This window comes from Macaca thibetana, chromosome 11 (assembly GCF_024542745.1).
Source record: "Macaca thibetana thibetana isolate TM-01 chromosome 11, ASM2454274v1, whole genome shotgun sequence".
NCBI lineage: Eukaryota > Metazoa > Chordata > Mammalia > Primates > Cercopithecidae > Macaca > Macaca thibetana.
The window spans coordinates 92,370,309-92,395,042 of NC_065588.1; the positions used below are offsets into that span (position 1 = coordinate 92,370,309).

At 42.9% G+C, this 24,734-nt stretch overlaps 1 protein-coding gene, 1 long non-coding RNA gene and 1 other non-coding gene across 4 annotated transcripts in view; 2 read left to right on the top strand and 1 right to left on the bottom strand.

The window, feature by feature from the left end:
• The window catches only part of LTA4H (leukotriene A4 hydrolase), a 35,245-nt gene extending 32,664 nt beyond the window's left edge, over positions 1–2,581 (bottom strand). Inside the window, exon 1 of one of the 2 annotated variants that reach the window (XM_050747166.1) lies at positions 2,281–2,581. In XM_050747166.1, coding sequence (XP_050603123.1) covers positions 2,281–2,439 — 159 coding nt within the window. In that variant the 5' untranslated portion in view covers positions 2,440–2,581. The remainder of the gene's footprint in view (positions 1–2,280) is intronic. The other variant, XM_050747167.1, reaches the window with a different exon arrangement.
• The window catches only part of LOC126930317 (uncharacterized), a 590,715-nt gene extending 569,126 nt beyond the window's left edge, over positions 1–21,589 (top strand). The window contains exons 2-4 of the long non-coding RNA XR_007717564.1: positions 2,711–2,961; positions 13,917–14,023; positions 15,493–21,589. This is a non-coding gene — a long non-coding RNA (uncharacterized LOC126930317). The remainder of the gene's footprint in view (positions 1–2,710; positions 2,962–13,916; positions 14,024–15,492) is intronic.
• TRNAD-GUC (transfer RNA aspartic acid (anticodon GUC)) lies at positions 2,945–3,016 on the top strand. Its single transcript has one exon. It is a non-coding gene; the product is annotated as a tRNA-Asp (tRNA).
• Positions 21,590–24,734: the final 3,145 nt, after the last annotated feature.

Consider the following 24,734-nt stretch of genomic DNA (forward strand, 5'->3'; position numbering starts at 1 on the left):
AACCCCCATGACACAAGTTTACCTATATAACAAACCTGCACATGTACACCTGAACTTCAAATAATTTTTTTTAAGTTTTTATTTTACAAAACAGAGGTAAGTGTGAGGTCATATTAAGCAGCAAAAAGCTATAAAATTTTTCATTTTTTTCAGCATAGTTTATAATTTAATTTTTTAAAATAAAGGTGAAGAGCAAGAATTTTCCAGTCGACTGAGAGCTCTGAGTGGGTTTGGGGCTTAGTCAAGGTTTTATTATATCTTAAACTAACTGGAATATTTCTTCTGAAATATATGTTGCAGCTAAAGATTCAAGGAAGAATTTGCTGTCCATATATTAGAAAAACCTCTTTAAATTTCTTCCACTAGCAACCTCGGTTTTGGTTTGGAATCATTCATATCTGAACACAAGTTTCCTGAATTGCTTAACTTTTAAATCTCTAGTACTTTCGAGTGTAGGACATATAAACACATGTTCAAATATGGCAGTCCCATAGTGCGGTTTTTCTTCCTTTTATTATCATACTTTAAGTTCTGGGGTACACATGCAGAACGTGCAGGTTTGTTACATAAGTATACACATGCCATGGTGGTTTGCTGCGTCCATCAACCTGTCATCGACATTAGGTATTTTTCTTAAAGCTATCCCTCCCCTAGGCCCCTGCCCCTGACAAGCCCTGGTGTGTGATGTTCCCCTCCCTGAGTCCGTGTGTTCTCATTGTTCAACTCCCGCTTATGAGTGAGAACATGCGGTGTTTAGTTTTGAAACTGCAATGAAATAGGACTTCAGCCCTGCCCAGGCAAAGTTGCTACTACAATTAAAGATAGCATGGTACTTCAAGAAGACCAAAGTGCGATCTACAAGGAAATAGATGCCTTCTTGCTTATCTTTCTTTCTTATAGTACTTTTGGTGATTACGTATCAGTACATACAGGAATCGACCTATTTTTCAAATCAATCAGTTTAGCAAAATGTTGAAGGCCAAAGAGTAAGAAAGTTAAGTACTTATTAGTTCATATTAATGAAATCAAAATGCAGATCTTTTCTACACAAGTAGGAAAAAGAGGCCTGAAACCCACCAATTCTTATCTGCCCGATCTGATCTGATTGCTTACTGATGTGCTTTAGTAGATTTCACCATGCTATACTGTGTAAAATACACGTGTAGCATCCCGCCCTGGTGAAGAAGCCGAATTTGGCTGTCTTTTCCTGACCCTCTTATTTCTAAAATGCTCTTCTGTGAAATTCTTCCGGTGAAAGGTACAAACCAAATACTATCGGGCAATTTGAGCAAGAACATTAAATATAGGTTATATGATACAGATAAAATCACTGAATAATATTCCATGAATCTACAACCTTTCTTCATTCCAATGGTTACAGAGTTTGTAGAAGTATGTGTTTTCTAAGTGAAATAACTACTTGGCTCCTTGGAACCAACTATTAATAAAGCGTATTGAATCATCCTTAGAAAACTTGAATGTCCCACCCGTCCTTAAATTACTAGAAGATAAGAAAGTTGATAAGATTAAAAAGTAGAAAGGACCCTGAAGAGAGCTGCGCCTAGAGTTAGCAAGACGGGACTGTTAGTTTCAAAGTAGCGGGGAGAGAAGAGGCCTGCCTGGCCGGGGCTGGGAATCCTAAGGGGCTTGAGAACGACTAGCAGGGAGATCCAGGGAACTGGGAGAGAGACGGATGGGTGGTGCCCTGCAGACCTGTGGATCGAAATAAGGGTTCCTGGGAGGCAACTGTGGGATCAGGGATCGACAAGACATGGGATCTGAGACTTGGGTGAGATTGTTGACTGAGGAAGGTGCGCTGGGGGCTGGGAAAAGTCTGGGGCCCGAGGAAGGGGGTTCTGGGCCGCAGGCCGAGGCAATGGGGAGGCCATGGGGTAATTAAGAGCCGGGAACTAAAATTATGGGGGCTATTGCAAAGATGACACCTAGGGCTGGGTGAGTTGAGAGGTGTGGACGAGGCGCGGGATGTGCCCAGGGACCTCGGAGAGAGGATCGGGCCGAGGGGCGGAGGAGACAGACATGTAAGTGCGGGGTGAAGGAAGGGATGCAGAGGCTAAGTGGGGTTGAGAGGGGGTGCTGTGGCAGATCTGGGGGGGCCGAAGAGAAGTGCACAACGTGAGTTGGATGGGGGCTACAGAAGAGCAGACGGGGACGTGGGGCTAGGCAGGGGCCGCGGCGGGCTGAGCCGCAGATCCGCAAGGACTAGGGGCGTGGGGCGGGGAGCCCGGGAGAGGCGGGCACTGGGCAGGCGCCCCACTGTACCAGGCTGCGCAGATTGTCCTCCTGAGACTGGACCGTGAGAGCGGCAGTCCCGGTCAGCGTCCGGCGAGTAAAGTCGACGCTGCAGCGCAGGTGCAGGTGCTTGGTCCGGCAGACGGAAGCCGGAGAGGCCAACGAACAGGTATCCACTACCTCGGGCATGGCTCTGGGGGATCACACAGCACTACGACCTACACCCTAACGCTCAGCTACCAGACTCGCCGATAGAGAACCTGAGGAGGAGGGATAGAGGTAAAGAAGCAGGGGAGGGATTTGCGGTGCACGCCGGGAAAGGAAGTTTCTTAACGTCAGCCGAGCGTTGGGGGATGAGTGAAGGAACTACAAGTTCCATGGTGCCGCGCGGAAGCGGGCGCTTGGCTACCTGGGAGCGTTGTGTTAGGGGTGTTGAGGGGGACCGAGAGTGCTGCTGGAGCTGGGGAAGAAGAGCAGGGGAGTCCGGACAGTTAGAAGAAGGGTGACCTGAGGGAAATGATGAGAATTGGAGGGGGAGATAAAACAGAACACTACCATTTTGGCTCCGTTCAACCTCCGTGGAAGTTGTGGTGGCAAACATAAGAAAATCAGGTCATCGGTGGGTGCATGCAGCGAGGGCCGGGCGGAGCAAAAACGTAGAAAAGGCCTATCAGAAGACAGTCTTTTGTGCAGTTCCTCGTTAGTATAGTGGTGAGTATCCCCGCCTGTCACGCGGGAGACCGGGGTTCGATTCCCCGACGGGGAGGCATGAGAGTTGTTTTTGTTTTAGCAATTCAAGGTTTAAACATGTTTCAAGCAATTCAAGGTTTAAACGGTTGTTTTGTCAGTTTGAATGTTTATTATGTACATCCCTAGACCCTGCAGCTCTCAAACGGAGAAAGCCAACATTCCCATCTTAGAAACTAATGAATTTCTATAAAAGTTATACACTGGCCGCAATGGGAGTGCAGAGCTGGGACGTCTAGCTCAGCTCTGGGGCCCTTGTGGCAGGTGAAGGAGGATTGAAGGATGCCTTGCCTTTAGGGTGGGGCCTCAAAATTAAAACTGGAAAAATTGGAAGAGGCTAGGTTTCGAAGGACCTTAAACAGGTGGCCTTTTAATCCTGGATGCATTAGTGGGGGACCCATTGAAGAGTTTTCAGCAGGGGACTGATAACGCATGGTTAGACTCATGTCGTAAAATGTGGTATCAAAACCATTAGCAGGAGATTTAGGAAACTATTAAAATGGCTCAATCAGAAGATGCTGGGAGCCTGACATAGGTAAGTAGTAAGTTAGGATAGAGAGGAAGGAATGAATGGTAGGAATACTTAGGTAAGTGGATTCACAGATTGAGAGGAGACTAAGGGGGCCCAGTCTTTCGGCTTCAGTGGCTGGCTAGTCATTAACCAGAGGTAGTAGTCTATAGGAAGAGGACAGTATGTTAGGCTATACTTCCATTGCTATAAATACCTGAGACTGGGCAATTTATAAGAAAAGAGGTTTAATTGGCTTACAGTTATGCAGGCTGTACAAGAAGCATAGCTCCAGTATTTTTCTGGGTAGGTCTCAGGAAGCTTACAATCATGGCAGAAGGTAAAGAAGGAGCAGGCCTCTACATGGCCAGAGCAGGAGCAAGAGATTGGGGGTCCAGTGCCACGCTCTTAAACAATCAGATCCTACAAGACACTGTGGCGAGGACAGCACCAGGCCATGAGGGATCTGCCCCTGTGACCCAAACACCTCCCACCAGGCCCCACCTCCAACACTGGAGATTATAATTCAACATGAGATTTGGTAGGGACATATATTCAAACTAAATCAGACAGATTTAAGGGGAAGACGCTAAATTCAACGTTGGACAGATGAAATTTGAGAACCTATGAGAGTTGAAGCGGAGATGTCCATGAGTCACTTGGATATTTAAGTCCATAGCTCTGGGGAAGTGTCAGGTAGACATGACCACGTCACAAAACGTGGTGGATCAAATTATGACAGTGGGTAAGCTCAACCCAAGAAGAGTGTGTAAAGATAAGGGTAATGAAAACAGGTTGGAAGGTGAGAGAACACCAGAATTTTTTTTTTTAAAGGGCTAGAGGAAGAGAAACTTATGAAATAAACCAGGAAGAGCCAGCCATCAATACCAGATGCAGTCCAGAGGACCACCGAAGTGAGAAGTGAAAATTCCCTAGATTTGGCAGTGGGGTGAGAGTGGGGAAGGTGGTGGCTTTGTTGACTGTTGTGATTTGGTTGAAGATGGAAGCCAGAGAGTAGTGGATTGAGCAATGAAGAGAAGAGGGAGGTGGAGCATAAACCACTGTCAAGTTGCTTGGCCAATGTGAGAAGGGAAGATAAAGGGACAGCTAGAGAGGAATGCAGCATTGAAAAAGCTTTTTTTTTTTTTTTTTTGAGACAGTCTCACCCTGTCGCCCAGGCTGAAGTGCAGTGGCGCAATCTCGGCTCACTGCAAGCTCTACCTCCCAAGTTCACACCATTCTCCTGCCTCAGCCTCTCGAGTAGCTAGGACTACAGGTGCCTGCCACCATGCCTGGCTAATTTTTTTGTATTTTTAGTACAGACGGGGTTTCACTGTGTTAGCCGGGATGGTCTCGATCTCCTCACCTGTGATCTGCCCACCTGGGCCTCCCAAAGTGCTGGGATTACAGGCGTGAGCCACCGCGCCCGGCCAAGAAAGTATTTTTTAAATTTTTGCTTTTTAGGGCAAGAGAAATTTTAACATGTTTAGATATAGAGGTGAAAGAGCTTCTGGAGAAGAGGAAAGTTTCTGCAGAAGGATCGACTCAGAGGCAAAAAGGTAGAGAAGAAGACGAAAGTAAAAATTTCAGAGGTGTGAGGGATAGTTGCTGGATTGAGGATGCTGGTATGGCTCAATTCTCTATCAAAACTGATGAAATTTGGCTCCAGCAACAACAACAACAACAACAACAACAACAACAACAACAACAACAAAATAAGCGGCAGTATTTCTGGATATCCTTGTATTGGCCTCTGCAAGCTAAAGCAAAACAAAATAAAACAAAAACATCCCAAACTATGAATTCTAATACCTTACACCTGCATAGGTCCTAATTCACAGGATGTAAGAATTTGTGATCAACATTTGCATTTTGGGTTTTTTGGGCAAGATTTTGTCCTGTTGCCCAGGCTGGATACAGTGGCGTGATCACGGCTAACTGCACATTCAACCTCCTGGACTCAAGCAATTCTCGTGCCTCAGCCTCCCAAGTAGGTGGGACTACAGGCACCTGCCACCACGCCTGGCTAGTTTTATATTTTTTGTAGAGACGGGGTTTTGCCACGTTGCCCAGGCTGGTCTCAAATTTCTGGGCTCAAGGGATCCACCTGCCTTGGCCTCCCAAAGTGCTGGGATTACAGGTGTAAGCCACCACGCAGAGTCACAAACATTTTTTGAGGTCACCAAATCTAGGGTGACAAATACAATAGATGCCATAGAATTCATTTATTCAAATAATACACAATCAAATCATCTTCTTTATCTAGTATGGAGAAAGGGTAGTTTGTTTTAATAAGAACATCATTATCATCTTCTATCATTGATTACCAGGAACCCACAGAGTTTATGCCACTTGTGTTTAAATGAAAATATCCACAGACAACCACAAATAAATTCCTCCATTAATATATTCATCAAATAATAAATACATAGTAGGAATTGTTTTGTGAGATGCCACTCACCCCAAATATAGAATGTACAAAATTCGCAGTTTACAAGCAATTGGAGTATTATTGATCTCCAATGGGAAATTGAGAATGCTTCAAAAAATGAAGCTTTCCACTGCATCTATAAAAGAAGGGTAAGGCTGGGCACAGTGACCCACACCTGTAATCCCAGCACTTTCGGAAGCTGAGGCAAGCAGATCGCTTGAGCCCAGGAGTTCAAGTTCAGCCTGGGCAATGTGGTGAATCCCTGTCTCTACAAATAATAGTAATAACAATAATAAAAGAAGAGTAATATCAGGGTCTAGTTACCAAAGGAGACTTAAAGATGAAAAGATAATCTATATAAAATATTATGAAAAGAAATAATACCTATATTTATAGAGCCATATGAACAGGAAGAATTCCAGCCCTGTTGTTCACCTGGAAATGTTACTTAATCCCTCAATCCCCTCAGGATAATTGAGGAACCTGTGGCCCATGGAGTTGTTGAAAAGATGAAATGAGATAAAGTATGGGAACTGCTTGGCATTGTGATTGGCACAGATTGGGCATTTGTTACATGTTAGCTAATATGATTATTGCAGTTGGCTTTTATTTTGTCTATTTTAACCACTTTAATGTTACTTTTCCTTGTTGTGTTAGCAAGAGCTTTTAAGACAGCCTGGGAAATGAGAAGCAACCATGGTTTGTACAGCAAAACAAGTCACACCAAATTAGGCCTCTAAAAAGGAATGGCAACATTAGCAAATATCATATGTTTTGAAATGCATTTACGGGGAATTTCAATTGTTGCACAAATGCTTCCCTTAAAAGGGCAAAAAGACTTTACATTGTTTTCTCCCCTTCCTTTACATATACCTTTCCTTTCTTGAAATAGTCAGTGTAATTTGCAGATATTTATTAAATGCATTCTACTACATTGTGCTACCTAGAAAATAATTGGGGAAGGCTCTGTCTTACCTCTTGGATAATTTATACTCTAGTACCCAGCTATACTAATGACCTACGACAACATGGTGTTAAGAGGAGACTAAGGCCCAAGGAAAACTATACATGAAATTCTAGAGGGACAAGTTCTATCCCTTTGGGGAAGGTCAAGAATAACGTCATGATTGACATAGCATTTGAGATGGGATTTGAAGGATGAGCAGAATATTAATAGGAAAAATGGCAGGATTGAGTATGGGGAGTGGGAGGTGGGCAGATTTTCAGATGGACTTAGCAGGAATCAAGGCATGGGGCCAGAAGTAGAGATGTGTTTGGAAGAGAACAATTCTGAAGGTACAGAATCCTACAGGTTAATGCAGTGCCCTCACACACTTCTCAGTAATCTGTCTTTCTTCTTTCCTCTCCAGGTTATACATCTGGCGTGACAAAGATCATTAGTTGTCTTCTAATACCTATATATCTTTTCATCCTTAGTAGTAAAACCTTCCATGTTTAGCTGGACACATGGCCACATGGAAGTAGATCTTTCCCTTCTTTGCAGTTAGACCATGTCATTAAGTTCTGCCCAATGGGATGTAAGTGGAATTGTCAATTACAACTCCTGAGAAGTGTCCTTAACAGTAACTTTATTTTTCTTTTTAGCCTTTTCTCTATTCTTTTCCTGGAAGGTAGATAAGATACATTGATGGCTAGAGCTCTAACTACCATGTTGTATCATGAGGTTGGAGCTGTGTGCTGAGAGTGGTGGAGGAGCAAAGTAGAAGGAGCCATGAGCTGGAAATAGCCAGGTCTCTGGGGATCATGGAACCCCCATGTGAACTGCTCTGAATTTCTTATCTTTGAGAAAGAAAGAAATATCTACTTTGTTTAAGACAGTGTTATCTTGGGTTTTCTGTCCTCTACAGGGAACTCAATCTTTCCCAAGACTCCTGGTCTCAGTTGGGTGAGTTTATCAGTTTTGCCCCAGATACTTGCCCTTATCTGTTGGTTTTCCACCACATTATCGTGGACAGATCTTTCTTCCTTCTTGCTTGTGTTATCTGCTAGAGCATTCTTTCTGACGTAATCATCTCACTCCCCTGCTGAAAATCCTTCAAGGTCTTACTAACATTGCTGGTTGATATTATCTACCTTTTTGATTTAAGGCCCATTTTCAAATACTAGAATTTTTGGCGTAAAATCCAAGGGATTAAAAGATGAATGTGGGCTTTTGTTTTTTCAAGAAAGCTGTGGCAAACTTTTTTAAATAACCAGTTATTCACAGTATATTATAATACTATTATATTTGTATGCTTTTATGATTTTTTAAATCTGAAATTATATTAAAATGAAAGATGAGTCTCATTTCTTGTGTAAGTTCACTTTTTTGTTGTTATTTTGGCATTTGATGTTTGTAAGAGTTGAGAATCCTAATTTTCTGAAAAATGACATGGAAGACTGCAGCACTACTTCTGGACTCCACACTTGGGTGCTCTTCGAGACCATGTTGCCATTTAAACAGAATGGCTTTCTCCCTTTGCTCTGCCTGCTTATGTGGTCTAGCTAGCTCCTGATTAAACTCTGCCTCTTGCCTCCTTTTTGCAGAATTGTGTATCCTCTGCACGCATCAAAATATCACACTATACCCCATAAATACGTACACTTTCTATGTCAATTTAAAAAAAAACAAAAAAAGAAATGTGTATCCCCCTTTACACTAAGTTAAATCATTCAGTTTATTATCTCCAAAGTAGTATAAACCCCCAGTTTTAAATCAAACATTTCTTTTTGTTTTTCTTTTTTTTTTCTTTGGATTTTTTTTTTTTTTTTTTTTTTGACCAGGTCTTGCTCTGTCAGCCAGGCTGAAGTGCAGTGGCATGATCTCAGATCATCGCCACCTCTGTCTCCTGGGCGTGCAAGTGATCCTCCACCTGAGCCTCCTGAGTAGCTGGGACCACAGGCACAAGCCACCACACCCAGCTAATTTTTGCATGTATATATATATATATATATATATATATATACACACAATTTTTTTTTTTTTTTTTTTTGTAGAGACAGGGTTTTGCCATGTTGCCCAAGCTGGTCTCGAGCTCCTGAGCTCAAGAAGTGTGCCCATCTCAGCCTGGTGTGGCAGGCCAGGTCTCATTAATGCAGGCCTCCATAACAACTGTTTCAGTGCTGACCAAGTGGTTAAGTTCGACATTAAAAGCCGGTGCCCCATACAAAGGCTGGGATGTAACAAAAGCCCACCAAGAGTTGTGCCCAGGCCTTTCCTGAACCTTAAAGCATGGTTAAACAAGTTCATTGGGAGTCTGAAGGAACTCCCCAAACCTCCCTGATTTAGCAGGAGACAAGATCAGGGTAATCACCCCAGCATCTGCACACATTTAGATTAAGTAAATTTACTGACGCTCCACAGAAAGGTCTTCAAGACTCAGACCTTAGTCACAGACGAAAAGAAGTTAATCATTTATGTCTTTTGATGAATGCACACTTCCATGTAGACGTATAGCTTAGAAGGTATATAAGCTCTGGAAAACTTTGTCATTTTGAGTTGGTCTGGTGATAATCTCCAGGCCTTCTCCTTAGGAAAAAAATAAAAGTCACTATTCCTGTAACCGGTTACAGGACTGTACCTTCACGTCAGCCTACCTCACAACTCCACGTCTTTCCTTATGTGTCATTTCTCCAGAAATATGTTGCTCCTCTTTGCTTTCTCCACATTCTGCCTGGAAAATTCCCTGACTGGCAACCTGCAGTAGTTGGCAAAGTGAGAACATGTCGGGTAGACCCGGGAGGTGAATTGAAGGGGAAGGCATGTGAGGACTTGAAAGAACCTCACATGCCTTGGGAAGGAGCTTGGAACTTACCTTTAAGGCTGCAGGAAGTCGACAACTCTTAACCAGAATATGCATGGTCGGTACTTGTCTTTTAGAAAGATTGCTCTGTGGCAGCATGGGAGACAGATTAGAGGAGGTGTACACAGGAGGAGAGAAAATAAACTCCCAAGCCCATGCATCCTCTTGCCCTCTTCCCTTGTTGCTTTAAAAGGCAAACATGTAGGTCTTTTCCATTGAGAAAGTTGTATTGGTAATTATTATAGGAAAACAGACTGGAGAGTGAACAAAAGTAGGAGCTGGGAGAGCAATTCTCAGGTGAGAGATGATGGTGGCTTGGACACAGGAGTCAGCAGTAACATTAGTAAGAAATGATCAAATTCAGCATAAATTTTGAAGGCAGACCTACTAGGATTTCTTGGCAGTTTAGATATGGAGTATGAGGGAAAGCGCAGAGTCAAGGATAATGCCAAGACTTTTGACCTGATAAACCAGGAAAATGTAGTAGGATTAGCTGAGAAGGAGAGATCGTGGGAGAAGCAGACTGGAGTGGGGGAGGGTAAATTCAGGAGTCCAGTCATTTTTTTTCCCCTAATTTTATTTACTTATTTATTTAGAGACAGCGGTCTTGCTATGTTACCCAAGCTGGTCATGAGGTCCTGGCTTCAAACCATCCTCCTGCCTCAGCCTCCCAAAGTGGTGGGATTACAGGTGTGAGCCACTGTGCCCAACTGTCAATCTTTCACATATTCAATCTGAAGTGTCTGTGACTCGAGGGGAGTTGCCGAGTAGGCAGTTGGACATATGAGTCCAGAAGAAAAGCTGGAACTGGGTTGGAGATACACATTTGGGAGTTCAGCATGTGGATGGCACAGGGAGAAAAAGAGACACTAGCCATGTGTCTCTTTTTGGAGACTGGAGACTGGAAAGGAATGGCCTCGATGAAGAAGGAAAACCAAGGAAGTCCGTGTCTTGGATGACAAGTGATATCTGGAAAAATAAAGGAGCGGTGTGGTCAGGAAGCCTGATGAAATTCTGACTATGGATGACTCACTGTTTTGTGTAGAAAGGGGGAAGAGAATTTATTCTAAAAATTTGTTCATAACTTCATAAAATACTTCTGGAGGGATGCTCAAGAAACTCATGGTATTGTTTGCCTGTGTGGACAGAGAAGGAAGGCCAAGGATCTGAGGTGAGAGGTAGATATTTCAACTGAATAATCTTGTAAGCCTTTTGAATTTTAATGTGAATATATTTCTCAGTCAAAAGGTTATTTATTGATATGAAAAAAATAAAGGTCACTGGAGTCCCCAACCACAAACAAAAGCAGCCTTTGCTGACTTCCTGTGGACTACATAGTGTCTACCACTGGCCCCGTGGGGCTCTGCAGCTTCCACTTGAGTGGCTGGACACACCCTGCGTCAGCCATGCTGAATCAAGGTGTTTAAGCTCTCTGCACTCTCTTGCCCTTCCTTGAGCCTGCATGCCCTTCCCGCTCCCACTCTTCCCACAACCTTGGCAGGGTTCTCCTCCTCCCCTTCAGGACTCTGCCCCCCACCCTCCAGTCTGGGCTAGAGTCTAGTAGAATCTCCATCGCCAAGAGAAAAAGGTACATATGACACCCTTCTCTTCCTCCCTTCGGTGTGTAAACAAATAGAAGGAATTATTTCAGCCACCTTTTTAATGTTCACCTTACAACATAGTTGAGGCAATCCTGACCAGTTTCTCCATCTTCTGTGAAATTTCTCCTTCCTTGTGCAGCCATGCACGCGAATTCTATATTTATAGTCATATCTCCAGTCTGTTGTACATGTCAAGAAAAGGTTTGGGACAGGGCGTGGCAGCTCATACCTGTAATCCCAGCACTTTGGGAGGCCAAGGTGGGCAGATCACCAGGTCAGGAGATTGAAACCATGTTGGCCAATATGGTGAAAACCCATCGCTACTAAAAATATAAAAATTAGCCAGCCTTGGTGGCATGCACCTGTAGTTCCAGCTATTTGGGAGGCTAAGGCAGGAGAATCGCCTGAACCTAGGAGGCAGAGATTGTAGTGAGCCGAAATCGCACCACTGCACTACAGCCTGGTAACAGAGCAAGACTCCATCTCAAAAACAAAACAAAACAAAACAAGGTTTGGGCAGTTGGAAAAGCCAAAATGAAAGAAGCACGAGAAAAAGTTCTGCAAATTTTGTAAAATAGCGTAAGTGGTCTCCTCCCAGATCCCTTTCTGGCACCCCACCCCACCCCATGGTTGACCACAGACAGTCTGGAAAGCCTCCCCAGCCACCCATGTCTCCTCCCACACAGTTCTGTCTTTTATTTCTCTGTTTGTGTCCTTGGGAGGGACTGGCCTGAACCAAATAGGCTGTCAAGCTGTCCTGAATTGGAGCCAGACAGTGCCCACCATAGCATGGCCTTCTCTCTTAGGCCTCATAAAGTGTGTTTGAAGAGCAGCAGCGTCTGCGCCTCCTAGAAGCCTCATCGGAAATGCAGATCTTGGCCCGAGGCAGTGGCTCACGCCTGTAATCCCAACACTATGGAAGGCCGTGGTGGGCGGCCTCACTTGAGGTCAGGAGTTCGAGACCAGCCTGACCAACAGGGTGAAACCCCATCTCTACTAAAAATACAAAAATTAGCTGGGCATCGTGGTGTGCATACCTGCAATCCCAGCTACTTGGAAGGCTGAGTCTGAGGCATGGCATGCAACTATAATCCCAGCTCCCTGGGAGGCTGACGCAGGAAAATTGCTTGAACCCAGGAGGTGGAGTTTGCAGTGAGCTGAGATCACACCACTGCACTACAGCCTGGACAACAGAGCAAGACTCCATCTCAAAAAAAAAAAAAAAATGCAAATCTCAGGCCTGCCCTGACCTACTAGATCAGAATCCACATTTTATCCAGATTCCCAGGTGATCTGTGTGCATTTTAAATGAGCTCACTGCCTTAGAGGCTCAAGAAATACTTGGGGCATTGGAGAAAATTCAATTCAAGTGTTAATCAAACATGTCAGGACTCCTTCTCTTGGGGTCCACTGCCCTGGACCCCCAAATCAATAGTCTCTTAATACCCTAGTGTTATCCTCAACAAAGAAGTTACCACACTGCATCATTGTCAGTTTACTTGTCAGCCTTCCCTTCTAGATGGTGTGTCTTTAAGATCCTGACTGTATATTCTCCCTCTCAGCACATGACTGTTGTATGAATGAACAAATGTATAAATGAGCAAATGAGATTTCACAGGAGGTTCCAGGCATCCTTTTATTCAGTGTTTCACTCTGTGTTGACTTTGCGGCAAAGAAAAATCCACCTTCTGCACCTGCCCTTGTCCTCTGATGCCACCAGGCAATATGTATGTTTGCGATACAGAATGCCCACCCCCCAACTAATGGTAAACACTTTCAAAAACATTGTTATTGAAGCATACTATGCATTCATAAAAATGCACATAAGTGTATAGCTCACTCAACTTTATAAACTGAGCATGCCAGTGCAATCAGCACGCAGATCAGAAACAGAACATTACCACCACCGCACTAGATGCCTCTCTTAAGTTCCCTTTCAGTCTCTATAAAATCCTGCTTCCTAGGGGTAACTGCTGCCTGACTTCCAATAGCATATTACCTTGACCTGTTTGGCTATTTATCTTTCCTTTGCATAAACAGACACATATAGTATATTCTGTCATGCCTGGCTCCTTGGCTCAACATTCCTTTTGCAAGATTTCTCCATAATGTTGTGTGTACATCTAGGTTGTGCATTCTCACTGCTGTACAGTGTTCTATGTGTGGATATACCATGATTTACTATTCCTTTCAACCGTGGATAGACATGTGGGTGATTTCCAGTTCTGAGTTATTATTATGAATGGTGCTGCTCCATAGCAGTACATGTCTTTCGGTGAACAGATTGTAGCCAGGTTTTGATATGGTGCTTTGAAGTTTAGACAGTTGTACCCTGCCAGGAGATTTCCTTTAAGACCCCTGCACCAGTCCGGAAACATTCACTGCATTGCAGCAACCTGGTTCTGTAGTTGTTGACACAAATTCAACACCCTTCTCCCTACCCCAGCTTGAGTAGGAGTTAAAAGTAGATGAAGTAGGGAGGGAAGCTGTTTTCAAGTTACAAGAAAAAGTTCTTTACAACTGCTGGCCTTGGTCATACTTGATTTTCCTCTCATTCACTTCCATTTCTTTTCCAGGTAAGCCTGATTGCAAGCTTTGTTGGACCTGTTTCTTTCTGACTCAGAGATTCCAGCTCAGCTTCCATTTTTCCCACTAAGTAGGCAGTGACATTTCATCACAGCAGGTACTTATACCTTTTGTTCTGATGACTTAAAGCACAAGCAGGTTTTGATAAGTGTTTGCAGGGTTTCATTTTCAAAAGTCCTATTTCTGTGTCATATTTGTTGGCTTTGAGCCCAGCTTCTCTTGCTCTGCCAACAGAGCAGGTTATCCCCATTTGCCCGCAGAAATAACATTTTCATGAGCAAAGGCCAACCCAAAATGCTTTCCTCCTAAATCTTCTTCTCATCTACAAATCCATGTTTGAGGAACTATTATTTTGTAATTTCTTACAAAAGGCTTCTTTTATTTGAAATTCAGAGTTGAGTAAACCCGTGGAAGAGACTCACATGGTTCACTCACCCTCTGCCCTCTCCGGCACATGTGTCTCAGGATTTCTTAAACCCAGCCGACCACTTCCGCATACCTCTGAGACCTGGCCTCCTCCTCCCTTCCAAGCCGCTTCCCCTTGGCTTCCAAAGTAGCCCCCTTCTCCTTTCTTCCTCACACACACCCTACACCCCGCTCAGTTCTATCCAACCAATGCACAGTCCTGGAAGGCCCTCCATACCTACTTCTCTCACTTCTGCTCACTGCCCCGTTCTCCATAGATATATTCCCAGTGTATTTTTCTCTCATTTGGTCATTAATTCTTCTTGACCATGAATGTCACATACCTATGTATGTATGTAGATGTATATATCATATATATATATGCAGTTAATCCTCATTATTCATGGATTTGGTGTTTACAAGTTTGCCTACTTGCCAAAATTTATTTGTTATCCCAAAATCAATATTTACAGAGCTTTTGTGGTCACTCTTGGACACACTCAGAGCTGTGAAAAATTTGAGTCTCCAGAGGCACACAGTCTCAACTGAGGTTAAACAAAGTGACCCTCTGCCTTCTTGCTTCTGCGCTTATACTGTAAACAAGTGTCCTTTTTGCAGTCTAGTGTCACTTGTTTATACATTTTTGTGCTTTTCGTTGGTGGTTTTGCAGTTTAAAATGTTCGCCAAGTGGGTGCTGAAGTGCTGTCTAGGGTTAAGCACAAGAAGGCAACGATGTGCTTTAGGGAGAAAGTATGTGTGTTAGATAAGCTGCATCAAGCATGAGTTACAGTGCTGTTGGCTGCGATTTCAATGTTAACGAATCAACTACATATTACAAAAGTGTCTTTAAACAGAAAAACATGTACAATGAGATTTTGTATTGATTGATTGACGAAAATGTGAACAGAGGCTCTCAGGAGCCCCCACTTACTGTATTTCCCCTGGGAGCAAAGGTTCAGCATTCACTAATGCAATGTTTATGGTAACTTTCTAGGATGTAGTTACTGCAAATCATGAGAATCGACTGTATATATTTCTTGTCCTTCTGGTTAGTTTGTATTTGTTTTTTTATACCTCTCTCACTCTGTTCCCAAAGAAGTGGAGGGGGCAGTTTCTTCCAGGTATACCTTACAATTCTGTTGTCTCTGTTGCGGCCCCCAGCTCAGTACAAACAACAGAGCGGTCCTCAAAAGATTCAAAAGTAATAAAAGACAGGAATGGAGAAAGGAAGGAACAAAAGAAGGAAAGATGGCAGAACAAAAAGGCACACCATGGAAGCTGAGGGTGCTGCTTATCTAAGCGGGCATGGCTTCCCGGAACTTCTCATCTCTCACTTCTTAAATGTTTTCCTCTTTATTTCATTGAATCATTGAACTAGAATAATACAATATCAGAAATCAAGTTATATTTTGTGATAGATTTGACTTTTTCTGCTGCTCTTTGCAAAGTCTAACAGAACAAACCTTCTAGGTTCTTTGATTTTTTTTTCAACCTTTTCTTCTCCCTCTCCTCATCCTCTACTCCTTGGTCTTCACTTGGAGAGGAACAATTCTAGAACTCCCAAACTCTAGGCCAAAAGGAAGTAGGCGCTCATGGCAGGCATAAACACACTTATGGTGAATTGTCACACACCTTTTGTGGGTAGTAAACAGCAGGGACACGCACTTGTCCCTGGGAAGTTTGCAAACGTACTGGGAAAATGGGGACAATAAAATGAAACCACGAAAGATCAGTGTGGGAGACTGAATAATTAAAGGGAAACCAGGTGGACCAGTCACAAACACTGCAGGAGCTCAATGGAGACATCAGTGGGCATCTTCCTGGAAGCAGTGAGGCTTGCATGGAAATAAAAAACAGGGGGTTCTAATTTTTGTTATTGTTCACCAATATCAGCAAAAAAGGTGGTCACACCCTCAACAAATGTTTGCAAATTCTTTACATGTGCTAATTAATCATATCTCAAGATGCAAAATACATTGAGGGCAAGGTTTACTCTTAACAATGGTCAATGTAAATCCTTACTTTAAATAAGCATCTTATAATTATGATTTGCATGGGGAGCACCTTTTGTCAGATCTTATTTGTCATCATTATTTTGTTTTGTTTTTTTAATGCACTCATCTTATCTTGGAGTAGGAGAATTCTTAGGTCTGCTAATCTTTCTTGTTGCTCACTGTTATTTTGCTATGGCAGCTCAAGCTAAGACAGAAATTGGTACCAGGATGGGTGCTGCTATAACCAATGTATAAAAATAGCAAAGACATGAAATCAACCTAGGTGCCTATCAATAATGGATTGGAAAAGAAAATGTGGTACATATACACAATGGAATACTACACGGTCATAAAAAATCTGTCCTTTGCAGCAACATGGATGCAGCTGGAGGCCATTATCTTAAGTGAATTAACACAGAAACAAAATTAAACACTGCATGTTTTCACTTATAAGTGGGAGGGAGATAAACATGAGGTACACACGGGCATAAAGATAGAAACAATAGACACTGGGGACTCCAAAAGGGGAAAGGGAAGGAGGGAGGAAAAAGAGCTGAAAAACTACCTATTGGGTACTATGTTCATGTTCACCATTTGGGTGACAGTTCAGCAGAAGCCCAAACCTCAGCATTATGCAATATAGTCATGTAACAAATCTGTACATGTACCTCCTGAATCTCAAATTAAAATAATAATAATAATAAAGGTCAAAGTATTTCAGAGGGAGGAAGAATTTGCATGGTGAAATTTGCATGGTGAAATTGACATCCATATGGTGCATAAGGGATATCTTTGGATCTTCTGAATTACATTATATACTTTTTTAATTAAAATAAATTCTAAAAATGTGGAAGCAGTGATGATGCAGGGTGATGGGTGAAGGCTAAAAGAGTTTTGAGATACATGCTAGAAAAAGCCAAGGTTGCTGTGAAAAAATTGCTAAAGATGATTCTGGTGAGGACTCAAAAAGAACTTCTGTCTTCTTTCTTTGAGGATGCATAAATAATCATGAACAGAATACTAGCAGAAATATAGGTGGCAAAGGCTATTCTGTGAGGCCTCAGATGGAAATGAGGAACATGTTATTGGACAATGGAGAAAATCCTTTTTATAAAGTGGCAAAGAACTTACTGAATTGCATGTTCTAGTGTTTTGTGGACAGAAGAACTTTCAAGCAATGATATTGGATAGTTGGCTGAGGCCATTTCTAAGCAGAGTGTTGAAAGAGCAGCTTGGTTCCTCTTGGCTACTGATAGTAAAAATTAAGAAGAGAGAAATGAATTGAAGAAGAAATTGTTAATCAAAAAAGAACTGGCACTTAAAGATTTGGAAAATTCTTAGCCTGTCCTTATTCCAAAAAAAAAAGAGAAACCATGTTCAGAAGAGTTAGGCCAGGCAAGGTGGCTCATGCCTATAATCCCAGCACTTTGGGATGTCAAGGCAGGCAGATCACTTGAACTCAGGAGTTCAAGACCAGCCTGGGCAACATGGTGAGACCCCATCTCTATTTTTAAAAATAAAAGAAGAAAAGAAAAGAAGATATTATTAAGAGTGTGGCTGGTCACCCACCTGATAAGGAGAGTAGTGTGAGTATGAACCATGGACCTAATCAACCATCTCAACAGAAGCCAGAAATAGAGTTGGGATTATTCCAGGAGAAATAATGCTTTAGTCCCCGCAGTTGGGACTAAAAGGAAAAGAGAAAACAAGATGGAATGAAGTAAGGCTGTGAATATGCAATATCCTTCAGGAAAAGAGAGGAAGGATCCCAAAGGCAATTCAGACATCATCAGGGCTGCTACTGCCACCACAGGCCCAGAGTGCACAGGCCCCTGGGAACAAGGCTGCCTCCATCTTGGTTTCAAAGAGTGGGACTGCTACTCAGCAGTCATGTGGGTGTGGCACTCACAGAGAGCCATGGGGGTAGTGCTACACTGAGCTGAAGAAGCAGGGACACCCCACTGAAAGATGGGGGTAATACCTTCCAGTGGTTCTGGAAGGGAGGACCACCACCTCAGTTGGCCTACACCCAGAGCATTCTTTGAGCCAAAGAGGATTGTATTTCAGTTTTAAGGCCCAATGAAGTTTGCCTTCTAGATTTTGGATTTCCTTGGTGCTTGTCAACCCTTTCTACCTTTCAATTTCTCCCTTTTGGAATAAGAATATCTATCCTGAGTCTGTTCCATCATTGTATTTTGGAAGCACATAACTTGTCTGGTTTCACAGATTCACGGTTGGAAAGGAATTTTGCTTTAGGGTGAATTTTGAGTCTCATTCATGTTGGATTTAGATGATATTTAGATGAGACTTTAAACTTTGAAGTTGATGCTGGAATGAGTTGACTTTTGAGACTGTTAAGATGGAGTGAATGTATTTTAAATGCAAGGGGGATATGAATTTTGAGAGGGACAAAGAGCAGAATATTATGAACTAAATGTTTAAGTCTCCCCCAAATTCATGTATTGAAACTCTAACCCCAAATGTGACGGTATTAGGAAGTGAGGTCTGAGAGATAAGTAGGTTTGGATGAGGTCATGAGGGTAGATCCCTTGGGATGGATTCAGTGCCCTTATAAGAAGAAGAGAGACTAGAAGAGAGACTTCATCTCTCTGCCATGTGAAGATACAGTAAGAAGGTGGCCATCTGCAAGCCAGGAAAAGGGGCCACGTCAAACGCTGTATCTTCTCACAGTCTGAACTTGAACTTGTCAGTCTCCAGAACTGTGAGAAACGACTATCTGTTGTTTAAGCCACCCAGTCTATAATATTTTGTTTTGGCAGCCTTAGCTGACTCAGGCACTCACTTATGCTTACATTCTAACTTCTAAATTAAGGCTGCAATGTATGAAACATGATCATAGAACTTGTAATTATCTGAGGATCCAGAAAAATCATGAGACTACACAAGGTTTATCCAGGGGCAGAGGAAATATCAGTTCACTGAGAAAAATTAAAGGGACAGTAGAAGAATAAAATATAGTTGTTTATAATTCTATCTTACAAATTATGCTTGTGAAGCCAAGTACATAAATAATCTTAAAGATTTAGTAGTTTCCACCTGCATCCAAATAATTGCTGTGTGCCTATGTCTACACTACTTTGGAAACCTCTAATGAATGACTGTGTCAAGTTTGGATGGGTATTTGAGAGAGAAAATACTTCTTATACGAGGTTGACAGTTATAAGCAAAGTTAGGAACAAAAAGCAAATTCAGAAAAAATCTCATCTTTTGTTACGGGCTAAATGTTTGTGTCACCCCCTAAATTTATATGTTGAAATCCTAACCCCCAAGGTGATGGTATTGGTAGACGGGGCCTTTGGTGAATGGAATTAGTGCTCTTACAAAAGGGACCCCAGAGAGCTTGTTTGCCCTTCCACCGTGTGAAGACACAGGAAGAAGGCACCATCTATGAACCAGAAAATAGGCCCTCACCAGACATCGCATCTGCTGGCATCTTTATTGTGGTCTTCTCAGCCCCCAAAATTATGAGAAATAAATTTCTGTTATGCATAAGCTACCCAGTCTATGGTATTTTGTTATAGCAGCCTGAATGGACTAGGACACACTTCTTGAACCCCCAGGTGTTTTCCGAAGAATGAATGCCTCATATTTTACACAAGATGTCTGTGTGCACTGGGGCCGTCTAGTCTACCCTGGCCTGGTGATCAGGGCAGGGAGTCATTGAAGTTTCCCGTTCTCTAAAAGTGGAGGAAATGGCAGCCATGGGGAAGTTGCCTTTTGCTAACACAATTGAACCTTGAAAATAATATACAACTATTTTTGTCATGTTCCACTGGTCACACAGAGCAACCCCAATACAATAGGAGGGCACTCCACAAAACCATGAGTACCAGGAGGGGTGATCACTGGGAGACTCCTTGGAAACTGGCTGATCCTGTCAAGCAGGCATTATCATTATCTCTGTTTTACAGAGGAGAAACAAGCTCCGATAAATAATTGCTCAAGTCACTCAACTTGGAATAGGCAGGTCTGGGGTTCAAACCCAGACAATGAGACCCCAGAACACATCCTTTTAGAGCACTGCCTTATACCCTGGCTTCACCACATGCCTTTCTTTCTAACTTCCTCTCTTCCCCTCACCGCACAAAACATTGCAAATGAGATTTTTCCTTTTGCTTAGACCATTTCAAAAGTCATTGTTACTTAAAGGTGGAGGTTGGAGGATTTCCAAAGAATCAAATATACAGAGAATATCTAACTAAAGTTCCTAACACATGCACAATTCAGAAAATGTAACGCACAGACAAGGGGTGACAAGACCATTGACCCAATTTCAGAGCTTGACGTTACAAAATGAACACAAGGCAGTGTGGGTTGCGTGCGTGTTCTGTTCAGTTTCTCTCCTTCGGGGCTGTTTGGGTCAGTCTGTTGTCTCATGAGACTGGGTGGGCTAAATTGAGCAACATTTTGCTATAATAAGTGTGCAAGATTAGACCTTAGGCAACAAAAGCCGGAAAGAGAAACTACATTTCCTATAAAATGTGGAACTGTAGGATAACAGTGTGACAACACTATGACTACAAAGGGGGAAATTTATATGTGAGAAGGAACTGGATTGCATGTTACCTATGTAAATGATCGTGAGAAAGAGAAAGTCGCGTTGTCCTTTTGTTGTGATCTTTTAAACCAAATGTGTAGTGCATTGAACCAAATAATTGTAGGCCATTATTTTAAAGTAGGTTATAGCACAGCATGAATTAATAATCACACCAATTTTATTTTACTTCATTGGATTTATTTAGCAATTGTTTTTAGCACTTCCTATATCCCAGGCCCCCTTCTAAGCACTTTAAATGTATTAACACATTTCAATTAATCCTTGCAAACAGCCTGAGAAGTAGGTACTATTACTGTTCCCATTTTACAAATGGGGAAACTGAAGCTTGGTGCAATGAAGTAACCAACCAAGATTCAACTGGGATTCAAACCAGGCATTCTGGCTCCACAACCTACCTTTTTAATCTAGCTCTCTGCCTTGTACAAAAAGATGGTGAGTTAGTCCATTCTCACACTGCTATAAAGAAATACCTGCTGGGCGTGACTCACACCTGTAATCCCAGCGCTTTGGGAGGCCTAGACGGGTGGATCACGAGGTCAAGAATTCAAGGCCAGCCTGGCCAAGATGGTGAAACCCGTCTCTACTAAAAATACAAAATTTAGCCAGGTGTAGTGGTGGGCATCTGCAATCCCAGCTACTCGGGAGGCTGAGGCAGAAAATTGCTTGAACCTGGGAGGCAGAGGTTGCAGTGAGCCGAGATCGTGCCACTGCACTCCAGCCTGGCGACAGAGGGAGACTCCGTCTAAAAAAAAAAAAAAGAAGCTGGGCACGGTGACTCACACCTGTAATCCTAGCACTTTGGGAGGCCAAGGTGGGCGGATCACGAGGTCAGGAGTTCAAGACCAGCCTGGCCAACATGGTGAAACCCCATCTCTACTAAAAATACAAAAATTAGCCGAGAGTGGTGGCAGGTGTCTGTAATCCCAGCTACTTGGGAGGCTGAGGCAGAAGAATCACTCGAACCCAGGAGGCAGAGGCAGAGGTTACAGTGAGCCAAGATTGCCCCACCGTACTCCAGTCTGGGTGACAGAGCAAGACTCCATCTCAAAAAAAAAAAAAAAAGAAAAGAAAAGAAATACCTGAGAGTGGGTAATTTATAAAGAAAGGAGGTTTAATTGGCTCATGGTTCTGCAGGCTTCACAGGCTTCTAATCATGGCGAAAGGCGAAGGGGGTGTGAGGTGTCTCACATAGTGGGAGCAAGAGCAAGAGAGACCTAGAGAGGAGGTGATGTACATTTTTTTAAAACCCAATCTCACAAGCACTCACTCACTATCATGGGAACAGCACCGATGGTATGATGCTAACCCATTCATGGGAAATCCGCCCCGTGATCCAGTCACCTCCCACACAGGCCCCACCTCCAACGCTGGGGACTACAATTCCACATGGAGTTGATGGGGACACACAACCAAACCATGTCCGATGGACACATAGTTTATTTTCTTTTGTGACTCTGCATAGGCCATTCTTGCCACTGGGACCTCTTCCCTCCCAATCCTCATGGCTTTCCCTGCCTGTCAGCAAACTCCTGCTCCTTTTTCAAGTGTCAACTCGGATTTACCCTCTGCTGTGATGTCTTCTGTGACTCACACACAGATTTAGGCACCTGTTTATTGTGTTCTCAATGTGTCTTACCCATACTATAGAAATATTTGTTGTTTTTTATCTGCCTAGTGTAAAATTAAATAAGCATGAGGCCATTGGCCAGAAGCTCTCTCCATTTTTTGAGTTTCTGTGGAACATACAGCAACCTAATAGCATGTAAACAAACTGAAACCTAATTTAGGAGTATGTTTTTGTAACATATAGCCTGGTTTCAGCCAATCACAGAGGAGCTTCAGCCAATGATAAGCACCCAATTGATGAGGCCGTGCCCAATAAGGCAGATGCCTAGCTGTAGCCAATCAAGTGGTTTCTCTACATTGCTTTTATGTTCAGCCTAAAAAAGCTCACTGCTCACACTGCCAAGTGGAGTTTTCTGAACCTCTTCTGGTTCTGAGTGCTGCCTGATTCATGAATCATTCTTTGCCCAAATAAACTCTGTTAAATTTAATTTGTCTAAAGTGTTTCTTTTAACACTAGCTTCCATTCTGCCTTCTCTGACAACAGTTCAGTAACCCATCCCACCCCCACCCCCTACTTTGGTTGTAGCCCATGTGATTTAAGTCTAGCCAATCAGAGCACTAAGGAGCTACAGTTCAGAGGTGATCATGTGACCCGGGTCCATCTAACTAGAGTGAATCCTGGGACTGAGCATGAGCAGCTGGGAAGAAACACACAAGTTTTTATTGTAAGCCTGGAGCCGCCAGCGGACTTCACATACTGCCTGAGCATGAAGCAAAAATAAAGAGAGTGAAAGGAATGACAGGGAGTGGGAAGGAGTCTGCTGGTGACATTATTTGATCCTCTGAATCATGCCTTACTTAAATTCAAGATATATTCTTGGATTTTGTGCATTAACAAATTCCCTTTTTGAGCTTAAGCCTGCTTGAGTTATCTGTCCTTTGCAACCAAAGGAACATTAACCAATACATACATTTCGCTGTATATCTATGTCTATATAGCTATATGTATTCCATTTTACCAAGGTGTCTCCCTACTAACCATAATTCTTTGAGGGCAGTAGATGCTCAATATTTGTCAAATGATTTCAGCTGAAGGGTGTTTTCAAGGAGACTGACCCTAGAGGAGGGACATTTTAGGGAGGCTAACAGACTTTGCAAGATGTGATCAAGGGACTCAACCAAGTTGAAGAGTAGGATTGAAACAGAAGGGACAAATACCAAAGAAAGATTTAACAAGGCAGTGATACAGAGTGGGGTGGAACAATAGTTAGATTAAAGCCTGAGTGCTACCCTGTTCTGCATATTTGTGTCTTTTGGTGTCACTTTAGCAGCCAGCCTAAATTAAAATTTTATTGTACTGGCTGATTATTGCCTGTCTAAATCGTCCATCTCTGCTAGTTTATCACAAGTGAAAAAATTAATGATAGAGAATCAGAGACTCACATATGAGCAAAAAAGCATGATTATTACAAGAAAGAGCTTTTATTAAACAATACCTTCAGGTCTTCATAAGAATAGGGGTGGAAGTTCAGAGACCCATATAACTCAGTTTGCAGTAAAGACTGCTTCCTGGCAACTTAATGGAGCATGAACTACCTGCAACGGTCCCAGTTGAAATGGAGACTGGAAGATGAAGTTGTCCTTCCTTTCTCTAACCACCAGCCAAGAGGACACTTGGAACATGTGAGTAGCAGCACCCAACAACCAGCTGCAGGACCCAGTGGAAGGGAGGCATAAGGTCACTCTTAAAATCCTATCACCTCACATAGAAAAGTAGCTAAGTCCTAATTAAGCTCAACATCGCCACTCTCAGCTTATCCCTGAGACAGGTCATAAGAAGAGGGACCATTTGCTTTGCTCTGGGATTGTTGCACTTCTGCTCTCTGACTTTGTCAAAAAAAAATTAACTTAAACAGTTGCTACCATGTTGGATAGTGTAGCTCAATGGTTTCTTTCTCTCTCTCTTCCCTCTCCTCTTCTGCCGTCTATGTATTTACCATCCCTCTTGCAGAAATGCTCTTGTGGAATATGGCTTTTTTTTTTTTTTTTTTTTTTGAGATGGACTCTCGCTCTTGTCGCTCAGGCTGGAGTGCAGTGGCACGATCTCGGCTCACTGCAACCTCTGTCTCCTGGGTTCAAGAGATTCTCCTGTCTCAGGCTCTCAAGTAGCTGGGATTACAGGTGCCTGCCACCATGCCCAGCTAATTTTTATGTTTTTAGTAGAGATGGGATCTCACCATGTTGGCCAGGCTGGTCTTGAACTC